The 13,038-nt window shown below is 47.4% G+C and overlaps 1 protein-coding gene across 2 annotated transcripts in view; it reads right to left on the reverse strand.

Moving 5' to 3' along the window:
• Positions 1-1,139: 1,139 nt before the first annotated feature.
• The window catches only part of Rxrg (retinoid X receptor gamma), a 41,757-nt gene continuing 29,858 nt past the window's right edge, over positions 1,140-13,038 (reverse strand). For both annotated transcript variants that reach the window (XM_057769800.1, XM_057769801.1), the window contains 6 exons: positions 10,366-10,526; positions 10,134-10,263; positions 8,490-8,622; positions 7,073-7,164; positions 5,653-5,758; positions 1,140-1,596 (listed from right to left, as the gene is read on the reverse strand). In XM_057769800.1, the coding sequence (XP_057625783.1) occupies positions 1,449-1,596; positions 5,653-5,758; positions 7,073-7,164; positions 8,490-8,622; positions 10,134-10,263; positions 10,366-10,526 (770 nt within the window). In that variant the 3' untranslated portion in view covers positions 1,140-1,448. The remainder of the gene's footprint in view (positions 1,597-5,652; positions 5,759-7,072; positions 7,165-8,489; positions 8,623-10,133; positions 10,264-10,365; positions 10,527-13,038) is intronic.

A 13,038-nucleotide genomic window follows, 5' to 3' on the forward strand; every position in this document is an offset into this window, starting at 1 on the left:
TCTGCTTTTTTCTTTCTTTTTTTTTTCCTTTTTTTTTTTTTAAACAGCGTTTCTCTGTGTAACTTTGGGGCCTGTCCTGGAATTTGCTCCATAGACCAGGTTGGCCTCAAACAGATCCACCTGCCTCTTCCTCACACGTGCTGGGATAAAAGGCGTGCACCACCACCTCCTGCCACGTTCTCTACTCTTACACACTTCAGGACCCTACCACAGGGAATGGTGCTGCCCACAGTGGGCTGGGTCTTCCCATATCAATTAGCACTAGACAGTTTCCCCCACATCCATGCCCACAGACCAACCTGACCCAGACAATCCCTCTTGAGACTCTTCCTAGGGGATTCTAAATGTATCAAGTTGGCAATCAAACCAACCATCACAAAAGAGATGACAAGAAACAGAGTCAAGTGCTTGGGCAGGTGACAATTTGTTCAGGAAGCCCCTAAAGACCTCTGCATCACACAGAGGTTAGACAACAGCTGATCCATATAGACAGATGGCATAGGCAATTCTTCCCTCTTTCCTAACCCCAAGGGCAAATTCAAGATGGAACTCTGTCTTTAGAGGCCTCAAGAAACACATCAGTCTCTATGTTCATAATAGCCCAATCCCTCTCGAGCATTTCTGGCTGCCTGCTATGCGCTTGAGGGTCTGTGTTCCTGCTGCTTAGTGGGTAGCTAGCCAGAAGGTCAGACCCCACCCTCCTCCTCCTGCACAGGCAGGCAATCATTGAACAAGTCTTTCTCTCATTTGGTTTGGGGATAGACCTCTTTTTTGCCTCCCCGTCCCCAAAAGAAGCAGGAATAAAACCCTAACACTCTTCCCCAGATAGGCCCCATTTCCTTTTCCATATCTGTGAATATAGGCTTGGGAAGGGTTAAAAGAGGAGGAGGAGGAGGGAGAGGAGAAGGGAGAAAGGAAAGAGGAGCCAAGCTATCTCTAAAGGATGCCTTCTCCTTCTTCCCAGCAGCAGCCTCCAGCCCAGCTCAGCTCCTAACCCAGCCCTGGACCACAGAGCCAGTGCTAGCCTCCATCCTGGCCTCCATCCTCCACATCCCAAAGAGCCTCGCAACTGCACAATAAAACACCACACACTCCAAGAAGTGCCAACATCTTATTTATTATTTTCTGTTCCATTGTTTGCTGTCCATGGCAAGTGAAAAAATAATTTAAACCAATTATATGTACAGAGGCTTGGTTACTCTTCCCAAGAACTTCCAGAAAGACCTCAGCCTCTTAGATAGCAAAGAAGGGTCACCTTTAACGTCCATACAAAACTCCACCTAGAAAAGTCTCATGAGTAGAAAGGTTGTCTTTATTACGAGCATCACATTGTGGGGACAGGAAGGGAAGCCAGAGTGGGAGGCGGGGGACAGTGTGCAGGGTAGGGCTCCACACACATCAGCCCAGCAGTTGGTCACCCTGGGTGGGGCAGCTGCAGTTGAGGAGGTTCAGGTGATCTGCAGTGGGGTCTCCAACATCTCCATGAGGAAGGTGTCAATGGGGGTGTCCCCAATGAGCTTGAAGAAGAAGAGGTGCTCCAGGCATTTCAAGCCGATGGAGCGCAGAGCTGGGAGGCGCAGCAGCAGCTTGGCAAACCTGAAGGGAAGCCAAGGGGTATTGTGACTAGGGAATGGCAAGAGGCACCTGCACCTGGCTGCGGTGGTAGAGACTGGCCAACGGGTCTCCACCAAGCTGCCATAGAGATATCTAGAAGCAGAGATGAAGGAATTGGAGGATTGCAACCCAAAGGGCTTCAAAGAACTTTGGAAACCAGCTAAAGGCCTGGTTCATGTTAAAGAAGAACCAGGACCCCACAGCATGTTGGCAGTCTTGAGTTCTATGGCATGTTTCAGAACAGCCGTCACACCACATCGATCATGGAACTGTACGGCTGGTCTTGCCTGCCTTGCCAGCCTTCATTCCTTGGAGTCTTCCAAGATTAGTGTGAGCCCTTGGAACTGGGCATGGCACAAGAGGTGTGCTGTTGTTGGGACAGCTATCACCACTAGATGAAAACATGTTCAGACATGCCACATACCAGGCATGACCACAGACCCTGCCCTGCTCCCAAGAGACCTCGCTTTTCCTCACAGTCTAGCTGGTTTTAGGCTGTGTGATCTCGATGTGCTTCCAAAACTATGTTTGATCATGTTTGATACATTGATCTCACATGCTCACACACCCGAGATCTACATATGTGCTAGCCCCACTACTCTCACACATACACACAACCCTTACATCCACCCCCCCATTGTGTTCTGAGTGTGAAATGTCTCCCATAGGCTCATGTATTTAACCTGTTGGTCCCTAACTGGCAGCGCTAGGTAAAAAGGTTGTGGAACTTTTAGGACCAGAAGCCTCACTACAAGAAATGAGTCACTAGGGGAGGGGGCGGGTAAGAGGGGGTGTATAGCCTGGCCCTGTTTCATGTTTCCTCTCTGAGACCTGAGTGTGGTACAGTGTAACCAGCTGCCTCCTGCTTCTGCCACCAGGCTTCTCTGCCTACCTTGTCTACTCCATCGTGATAGACAGTACCTCTCAGGAACTGTAAGCCAAGAGACGTCCTTTTCCCCAAGTTGCTTTTGCCAGAGCATTTTATTGCAGCAACAAGAAAGGCACCCCCCAGCATGGACTTGTGCACACTTACATACATACACATGCATACACACATCACATAGGCATATGCACACTTGGGCTGCCATGCATGCACATTCTCACATACGTGTGTGTGCAAACATCCTTCCTCTCTTATGCACACATGCTTTAACATTTGCCCATACATTCTATAATGGGGATATTCACTGTGAGTCCAGGGAAGGGCAGAAGTGGCATGGGAAGAGTTTGTGTGGCATCTGCACCGTCCATTCCATCCGTTGATTTGAAACATTCTTTGATTGGATTATGTGACTTAAATGTTTCATTTCAAGGAGAAGTTTCGAATTGGAGTTTTGGTGTTCCTTGGAAATGTGCATACTTCTATATCCATGTCACATGATATTTAAAACCACAGCACCGAGGCTGAGGAAATAGTTCTATCAGTAAACCCCTTACCATATAAGCTCAAAGACCTGAGTTTAATACCCAGTACTCACATAAAAAAGGACCCTGACTCAAAACCTAAAATGATTGGTTTCTACATGCACATGTGTGCACATCTGGATACAAAGACACACCTATATGAGCATACACCCAAATAAGACAAAAATAATCAATATAAGAAAAACAAATTGGCACCATCTGAAAAACTTCAGGGAAGGCAGGGATCACTCTTGGCTACATGAAAAAAAAATTCAAGATACAGCCACTGTCGACACTAACTTCGGAACTCTTGATGATAAAATGCTATGTCCCCTGCAGCAAAGGGAAAGTGTGTCAAGAAGGAGGCTGCCCTCTTGCTCAACTCCCCTGACAAAGAGCTTGCTTTTGTAGCACAAGGCTAGACTGAGATTAGGCCTGGCATCCTGGAGGGCTGTCATTATTCTCCCAGTCACTGGGAACTAAGGCCCGAGCTCATGGAATGCACACATGCATCAACCGACGCAGTCAATGCATCCTGGCTGGTGTGTCGACAGCAAGGTAGCCTTTGAAGGTGCTTCTTGCGTGTGCATGATGTGTGTAAGTTCTGCACTCTGCTGTGGTTTCTGCTTCCAACTTTCCCGAAGACCTTGAGCCCCATGAGGTGCACTGCTCGATCCTGTCCACAAAGTGGCAGCACTCCACCACAGTGACAAATGCCCTGGCCGGGAAGTGCCAGCATGCAAGTCAGAAGTCAGAGGTGACCAGCCTGTGTAAGGTTAGTTACCTGCCTCACGAGCCAAGTGACTCCCCTTGTGCACCTGCCAAACCATCTATGAGCTCAGACAGATGTCACCCCTTGTTCAAGGTACGCTGGACAAGCCCAGGACACACGGGGAACGCAGCCTCTAACCCTTTCCTGAACTCTCAGTCAAGAGTCGGCTTCTCTCTTAGCATGCAGAACAGTGGTTCTCAGCCTGCTGGTCGCAACCCCTACATATCTGATAATTACATTATGATTCATAACAGTATGGGTTGGGGGGGGTCACCACAACATAAAGAACTGTCATTAAAGGTTCACAGCATTAGGAAGGTTGAGAACCACTGGCCTATAGGTAGCCAGGCCCTTGGCCGTCTCTTCCAAGAAAAACAACAGTTCTAAAATTTTAAAAGTGATATCTAGAAGCAACTTAGATGCCAGTCACAGGGCAATGGCTAAGCAACTGAAAATATAATCACATTGCAAAAATATGACAAAACTATGGAAAATAATTTTTCCTTTCAATAATTTGATAAAAATCCCTAGAATGGCCAAAGGCGGAAACCAAGGTGATGAAAGACACAATCTCACATCTGTAGATACAACTTCTATGCACAGACACATGGAACCACACAGACACTGGAACAAAGCAAAACCAGAATATTTACAATAGACTTTTATTACCTGATTCTAACAACTATTTCCTCTAATGAAGCAGACATTGCTGTTTTAATTGGGAAGAGAGAGAATCAGGTTATTCTGGGATGTGCTTTTGTTCTTAATGATTAATAGCAGGACCCAGAATTAGTTCCAGAAAAAGAACAGCTTGGAGAACAGCAGGTCTAGTAGTATCTGGACCTGGAAGCTTTGGTGTGTGTTGGGGGTATACTCTTAATCCTAAAGACAAAACTAATGCAGTCTCACGCAGTCTTCTGTTTCGTTTGTTTTCTATGAGACGAGGATCAGTTTCCCATTTTAATCATTAGCAGAAAGGGAAAATTTTTTGTTTACCATGCTTTGTAGAAAACCTTTAAAAGGTTTGCTTAGACCGAATAATAATGCTCCAGATAGTGAAGCAAGGTCGCATAGGTGAATGCCCCGGACCAGCAGCTCTCGGAACCTGTCCTCTGTACTGCATGACAGTTACCATGGAGCAGAGACTGTGAGAGCAATGGTGTCACTTCACAGAGACTGGGGTTCGTATCTCACCTCCACTAGTGACCAGTTTTGCAATTTCAATTAAGTGACATGTCCTTTCTGAGTCCGTTACTTGGTAGAAAGGAGACCACATTCCCATATCAACCCATTTCTTGCCTTGTTCACCTAATATTTAAGGATATGTATAGAGTCCCCCTCCCCATCTGAGGAAGACATGTCCCAATGCCCTGGGTGCATTCCTGAAACTGAAGACACAACCAAGCATATACACAGATAGACACAGAAAATGTGCACATATATACATATGTAGCAATGAAAAATTAAACTTACAAATTAGAAACAGTAAGAGATAAACAACAGAAACAAATTATAACCATCAGAGTAGCACATTGTAACAAAAACTACTGAAAGGTCATGAATTCACTTCTAGAACTTCCCATTTAATGTTTTCAAACTCTGACTGCTGGTAACAAAACAGCGAAAAGCAAACCCACAGGCGGATGGGGCAGGATGCTGTTCTAGCTGCAGCACTAATGCTAGGGGTGTGAGTGGTGATATGGACAGACAAGACCTTAACCTCTCCCGAGCCTTTATTTCATTGTGCTGGTGTAAGCACAGTCGATCTACAGAGCCCCTGAAGCACGGGAGGCGCTCAGTCAATGGGGATGAGGAGAAGTTGCCTGGCTGTTAACATGGTCATTCTCTTATCACTTGCTCACCTGCCGGGTTGTTCCGGATACTTCTGCTTGGTATAGGCCTCGAGCGTGGCATAAACCTTCTCTCGAAGAGTCTCCACCTCAGAGGGGTTGGACAAACCCTTGGCATCTGCAGAGAGCAATAGGTTTAAATTCTGGTCAATGCCTCAGCCGGACACTCCTCCAGACAGTGTCCCTGTTGCACTGGCCACCTCCCCTAGCGTTAGGAGAGACAGATGAACTCAAATATGGGGGCAGCTGGGAAGTAAGCAAATCACCTGTGCTGGACATAATCTTTCTGGGCATAATATCCCTAACGAACGCTCAGCTTTATGGACTTTCAACTGTTGATAGTGAAACAAACCCTCGGCTACAAAGTGACGTTCACACGTGTACCGGATGCTTCCTATATGTTGAGTGTGACTGTGTGGTAAGATGGGGCATGAACACTAAACCCATCCATGGTCTGCGACAGAGTTACCCTAATCCTGGAGCTAAAGGGTGCCCTGTGTCACACGCTACTTCAGAAGACTGGACACACACAGCAACATTTGGTGAAGTTGGTCACTTCCTTCTCTTGAAGAACTTTGCATCTGGACCTTCAGTATGCCACTCCCTTCCCAGGGACCACACACTAGGCTCCTTTGACAGTTATTTCTCCCACCAGCTTGTGAGATTCTCAGTCTTCAGTCCTTTGCTCTGCAGTCTTTGCTCACAACTGATCTCTCCTCAGGCTTGTGGCTGCCTCCCAGTGCAGCCAGAGGTAGGCAGCTTTTATACATACATACATACATACATACATACATACATACATACATACATACATACATATCTTTGGTCCTGACTTCCCCTGTGAAGCCTTTTTGCTGAGATGTCTACTGTCCATCTCCAAGTTCATTGTCCAAAGACAAAATCTTGGTTCCAACCCACTCACCCTTACTCACCCTTAGAACTTGCTTCCCCTGGAGTTTTACCCATGTCAAATGAATGGAAATTCCATTTCTACAGTTGTTCTGGGAAATGAAACACCCTTGAGACACATTTGACTTCTGTCTTTCCTCTGCACCCTACATCTAATCCACCAGTAGATCCCAGAGACTTTACCTAGAGATATACCCAGACAGACCATGCTTTATCTCCTCCTTCTCTTTCACAGTGAGTTGCTGTATTTCTCATCTTCTCCAACTGACCCCCCCACACACACCTAATGAAACTTCACACTCAGTTAAAATGCTTTCAGGATGGCTCTGGAGAGGGAAGGTGGTAAAGAGGAGGCTCTCCACTCTGATGGGTTCTGGGCTCAAGCTGCTCTGCCTCAACTGAGTTTGGAAATATGGCGGTGGGTGTGGGTAATAACATCAGAGCCCTGGAAGTTCACCTCGAGAAAGGAATGAGACACACACACACACACAAAGTGCCATGGCCGGAGTCAAACAGAAATCACCTGGGTTAAAGAGCACAATGGCTCGCAGGCACCCGAGCTCTGACTTATCCATCTGCATGTCTTTCATCTTGGAAACCAGCTCTGTGAGGACTCTGTTCACGAGAAGCAAGGGCAGGGAAAGAGAGAAGCATGAGTTCCAGGCCAAGGACCAACAAAACAAATCCCACCACTGCTCGTGATAGACCTGCTCAGGTTCTAGACACTGCTGAAGGTATGGTATTGGGGTGCAGGGATGACAATGGAGCCCCTCATCCTAAGGAACAGACAGTGTGGAAACTGGTGTGGGAACTACCAGTCTCATGGAAATGTCCAGGGAACGACTGCCTCTGGAGTTCAAGAGTTCTCCAGGTAGGAAGCAGTAACCTCCCAGTTGGGAATAGAAAGGCATCTTGAACGAGTTAAAAACACAGCAGGAAAAGCCAGCCCACAACACTGTACACTGTACATGTAGAAGAACCTGAAGAAGGTAGCAGGGGTTCAAGGGCAAGTATGCCCAGGAACCATTAAAGTGCTTGAGAGCATCAAGGAAAAAGATGGGAAGAGACAGATTGTAAGGTGAGCATGTATGTCTCCCAAAGAGACCACTTATGGGGGCCCTGGATACTGGAACTCAGTTGACTATTTTCAGCTTTCACTTTCTCTTTACCAGAAGCCCATTCTTTCAGCTTCAAGTCACCAATCTACTTATTACTTTATTCATTGTTTACTTTACATTATATATACTTAATGTTGTATTTATATTACTCTTTACTTTATTCAAATGCACTTTAGCACACTTAAGGGAGAGAGTCTCTGCCATCGATGGTGTCACTTTGTGCCTGAGCTCGCTTCTGCTGTAGCCTAGAGATCTGGGGTCCAGAGAGAAAGAGTCCAGAAAAAAAAAAGTTAGCCCAACATAACAGTCCTCTTGAAGATGCATCCTAGACCCTTTCTCCATCCCTGGCCCCTGGGATGTGTTGTTCCCCTCCTCCACCTGCGGCTTACTAGGTGATATCAGTGGTCCACCCAAGTCAAAAGCATGAGTGTAGCCCTTTCATCTGTCAGGCAATGATGCTGGTCTATTTTATTACAATCACCTTTGCCCAAACCCCTCTCTCAATCTCCAGATTTATATTTTCATATGCTTAATCATCTCTGGAGACTGGGCTCACATTTATAATTCCAGCATTCAGGAGGCTGAAGCAGAAGGATTATCACAAGCTTAAGCCCAGTCCGAACTATAGAACGAGACACTGTCTCAGTACAAAAACAAAATGGTTTTGATATAGTCATATGCACCTCTTTGACTTGCCTATTGCACATCAGCATTACATAGAGGGAGAGGAAGAAAGAAGAAAAAGAGAGAGAGAAGTGTGTGTATACGCAATGTGCATATACACACTGTGTGCAAATACTGGAAACGGAAGGGAATCACAACCTGTCAAAGATGGAGCCAACACCAGCACTGTGAGCACTGCTCCTGTGGACATGGAGGCCTGTGGCCAGCAGGATGCCATCTTGGACAGACACCGAGCGGTGGGAGAAGGAGGCAATCAGCAATTCATTCCACCCTGCAAGCGTAGAGAGAAGACCTTGTGGGGAAATCAGTCACACGCCTGCCTCCTTGGTAGTCAGCAACACATGGATTATCATCCCATGTAAAGGAGACAAAACTGAAAATCCCGGGAGGGGGAGGCTAAGACGCAGCTCAGGGTGACACATGTAATTAGTGACAAAAGAAAGGCCAGGGCTAGAGTTTCCTGACATCGCGGCTCCGCACAAACCCCTGCAGCTTCTTAGATGCAGACTAGAGTGACAGCTTCAGAACGGGGACTCTTTTTGTCACCGTTGCCAACAAATATGAATTGAAGCTCTGCCAGACAGTAGTCACTGTTGGCTGAATGACGGAGACAGTGACTGTACCTCATCGTCTCCGTCCCAGGACCTGACAACCTAGTTGTGTTTCTTTGGTGTCATCGATAGCAACAGCACAGTATGTCGCTTTCAGGGGACGCTCGGCGTTCGCTCATCATCTAACAGGGATGCGCGAGTGGACCGGTTCCTAATGCTCGGCCGGTCCTCATGAGATCTCCCTGATGGCTCAGTGACAACGAGGAGCTACGGCAGATGCCAATAGACTGCAGTGTCTCAGATACGGGTGGGCGACAAGCTCGCAGCACAAAGACGCTCGAGGTGGAGGAAGCCTTGAGCCCGGGTAACAGGCCTAAGCAGAAATTTCTAGCTTGCTCTCTCTGTCTCTGTCTCTGTCTCTCTGTCTCTCTCTCTCTCTGGATGTGTCCGTATGTGTGTGTGTGTGTGTGCACATGTGGAGGCCAGAGGAGGACACTTAGCATTCCTGCTCCATCCCTCTTCTCCCTTACTCTCAAGACACAGGGCCCCTCGGTGAGCCCTCAGATTGCTGTTTCAGCTAAGCTGACTGGACAGCAAGCCCTCGAAATCCTCCCATCTCCGTGCCACTCCTAACCCCTAGAGCTTGGCTGACAGGCACATGCAACTCAGCCAACTTCCCTCTTCGCACATGTGTTGGGGATCCTGCCTCAGTTCCTTACGATTGTACAGCATGCACTTTTACACACCATCCATGCCATCTCTCCAAGCACACCCCCAATCTCTGGCTTTCTTACTTCACCTGTGAAGTGGAAATATCTCCATTTGTCAGTCTTATAGCTGTAAGATGTGCTTCAAATTATCTTCAATAAAGTTATTTATAAATCTTTGAAGTTAAATGTAAAGTATAAAACTACAGAAATTTTTGCATGGGAGAAAAGCCCTACTTTCCATGAATGAGGCTTCATTTGGGAATGGAAGTCCTACAAGAGGACCATTTAAATTTACAGGTCTGCAAAGGACATAAAGGAAGGGCTGGACACAGTGGCACACACCTTTAATCTCGGTGCTTGAGAGGCAGAGGTAGGCAGATCTCTGTGAGTCCAGCCTGGTCTCCAATAGTGAGATCAAGAGAAACAACAATTGCAAGCTGCTCCTTTTCGGGTTCCATGGGTCATTTCAAAATAGTAGCCCTGGGGATTGTCTCAGGGCGAGATGAACCCCAATGTCTTACCTGCCCGGAGCAGAATGACCTGGTCCTCCAAGGTGAGATCTGAGAAGTGGGGGATGCGTTTGGCCCACTCAACAAGGGTGAAAAGCTGCTTGTCGGCAGCATGGCATATGTTAGTAACAGGATCATTCGTCTGAAATAGGAACGGGTTTCTGTGAGGTCCTGGGACTCTAAATACCCCTCTGTGATGTCCAGTCCCAACCAGGAAAGGGAGGCTGAATGGGATCCGACATACCGAGTTCTCCATGTTCATGTCACCGTAGGATTCTGTCTTTGGTTCCACAGCAAGCTCAGCTTCTAGAATCCTCTCCACGGGCATGTCTTCGTGGCCACTGTTGGCACATTCTGCCTCGCTCTCTGCTCGCTCCCTGCTCCTCTGCCTTTCTTCCTGAACAGCTGGCATGTGGTAAGACCGACAGAGGTTACAGAGGGCCAAGGACCAGTGTGGGACAGTTACCGATCTAAAGTTTCTCCTGTATAATATGAGACTCATCATGGTATTGAACGAGGGACACTGTAATGCTGACAGATGGAACAAAGACAGCAAAGCTGTTTCCTTGCGAGGGTAGGGATGGGTCTTTAGTCAAATAGTTTCCATTGCGTTACAACGACAATCTCCCTGTCTTAGCTTCTTTAAGCTCCAATTCCACCCTTCTTCGAAGGAGCTACCATCCCCTTGCTATCTCCATTGTGTCCATCATCCTTCCTATTCTGCTGCCTCTGGTGAGCTGTGAGCACGCAATGGTTAAGGAGCAAGCCCATTACTGCAAAACCTCCCCTTGTCAGATTCTATGCATCAGTCCTGGCATTCACGTCCCATTAGGTAGGCCCCCTGTGCACCAGCTTGAACACAACATCACCTGATCCGACTTGTCAGGGAAGATCTTCAGGGAGCCAGCTGTGGGGAGTTAGTAAGTGAAGGGGTGGAAGGATGTCACCTAGAAGACATTTCAGAATGTGCACTGATTTCATGGGTGGGGGAGGGCACATAGGCAGAGGTGGAGGCTGGAGTTACTTCTGCATTCCCCAAACTTGGGGTTTTCAGTAAAGTTCACGCTAGCTCTCAAAATGCTCGGTCCACACATTAGGGTACCAGGCACACCCCACACTGCCCTTCCAAGGTGAAGAGTTTCTGTTGGGTTCCTTTCTGTCTACAAAGTTGCTGTTTCCAGCTTAGTCCCAGCAGCAACGAGCAGAATTCAATATTGGAAGATGGTTTGTATCCCCCAAAGGAACGAATTCTAATCTAACTTGGTTAAGCACCTTCCCAAGCAGCCTCTCCTCCAAGTCTCTCCCTCACTGCTTCCTGCCCAAAGGCTAAGGAGCCTTTATCCTCTGAGGACATGACAGCTACAAAGGCTATCTGAAGGACGGATCTGCGGTGCAGCATGCTGAGACCATTTTGTGAACAATGAGATGGATGCCTCAAGGCCAGAGAAGAGACCTAAAAACCACCACCAATAATCCTTACCAGATAGCAATGCTAATTATGGCCCAGAGAAACAGGAAGAGGATAGGAGGGAAGGAGAAAAGGGAGAAAGGAAAGAGACAAGAAAACAAGAAAGTGAGAAGAAAGAATTGAAACAGAACAGAGAGGAGAAAGAAGGCGAGAGAAAAGCAAACACGACTCAGAGCCAAAGACACCTCTGCCACATGCATGCAGATGCCCTCAGACCTGTCTGTCGCTCAGCCTCCTCCCAAGCCGTGGTCTTCCTGTTCGTGAGGCTGAAATTGCAGGGGTTGTCTGAGATGGATTTGTGGGGATTACCAAAACAATGTAAAATTTCCCATAGAATCCCCTTTCCCTGTGTGTCCCTGGCCTGGGGGCTCGTGTCTCTCCCACAGTCTCCCTGCCCGGTCCCTTCCTCTCTCTATCTGCTTCCCTTCCTTTCCCATTGAGTCTTTGTTCAGTGACAACCTGTGGGAGCTGTAGTGCATATTTTTCTCTCAGTCGGATTTTCTGGCTGAAGTTGAATGCTCTTGCACATATTTACATTCCTATTTGTCCTGATTTTTAAAAACAGAAACAAACGGAGTCACGTTCTTTTTGTGATCGTCAATCAACTCTTCACACAGTCTTGTAACACTCGAGGAAAAACCCTGAAGCTTCACAAAAAGCCTGGGCTTAGGGAAACTGGGTTCCACTTCTCATTTGCCATTAATAGGGTAAGAAGTGGCTGGCTACTCTCTCCTCCCATTAGGACTATAAACCGCACTGCTATAGTTGAAGCAGCGCATCGTTGTGGGAGGCTATGCTGAGTGACAGATATCCTCAGCTTCTGCTACAGCGTGCATCGTAAGAACTCAGGACCCTAGCTCATCTCCAGCTTCATCCATCCACGTAGTCAACAGCTACTGTTTATTTTCAGGTTCTCCAGCAGTCAACATGAATGGAGGATTTTCCGAATCAGAAGCTATATTTCATATTCAATACTTTATATAGGTTATTATATCTCATTTAGCCCCTTCCAATAACAAGAACTGGATAACCTGTCTGAAGTCAAAAGCTAGGAAGTGCTGATGGCAGCCTAGGGACCCAGGCTGGCTAGCTCCAGAGTTCACTTGAAGACCTTCCACAGTGCCTCCTGGGCACCAGGGCGGCCCAAACTAGCAGGACAAAAGGGTGTCTATACCATATATAGCCTTGAAACAGCAAGGATTTTTTTTTCATTTCTCTTAGTGAGATCTGGATGTTCTGGTGGGGAATGGCTTGACGCGGCCGCCATGTTCACACTGCTGTCTCCCTTGAGGAAAGCCACAGAGAGGCAAGGGTGGACGCAGGGAGGCAGTTTGGGTTGCCATTTGGCTCTCGGGGTCTTTCCTCATCTGCGAGCTGGCTCCTGTTGGGTGATTCCAAAAGGTACCCTTCTCCTGACACATTTCCTTGTTGGTGGCATCGCCTCTAAGC

This window comes from Chionomys nivalis, chromosome 5 (genome assembly GCF_950005125.1).
Source record: "Chionomys nivalis chromosome 5, mChiNiv1.1, whole genome shotgun sequence".
NCBI classification, from domain to species: Eukaryota; Metazoa; Chordata; class Mammalia; order Rodentia; family Cricetidae; genus Chionomys; species Chionomys nivalis.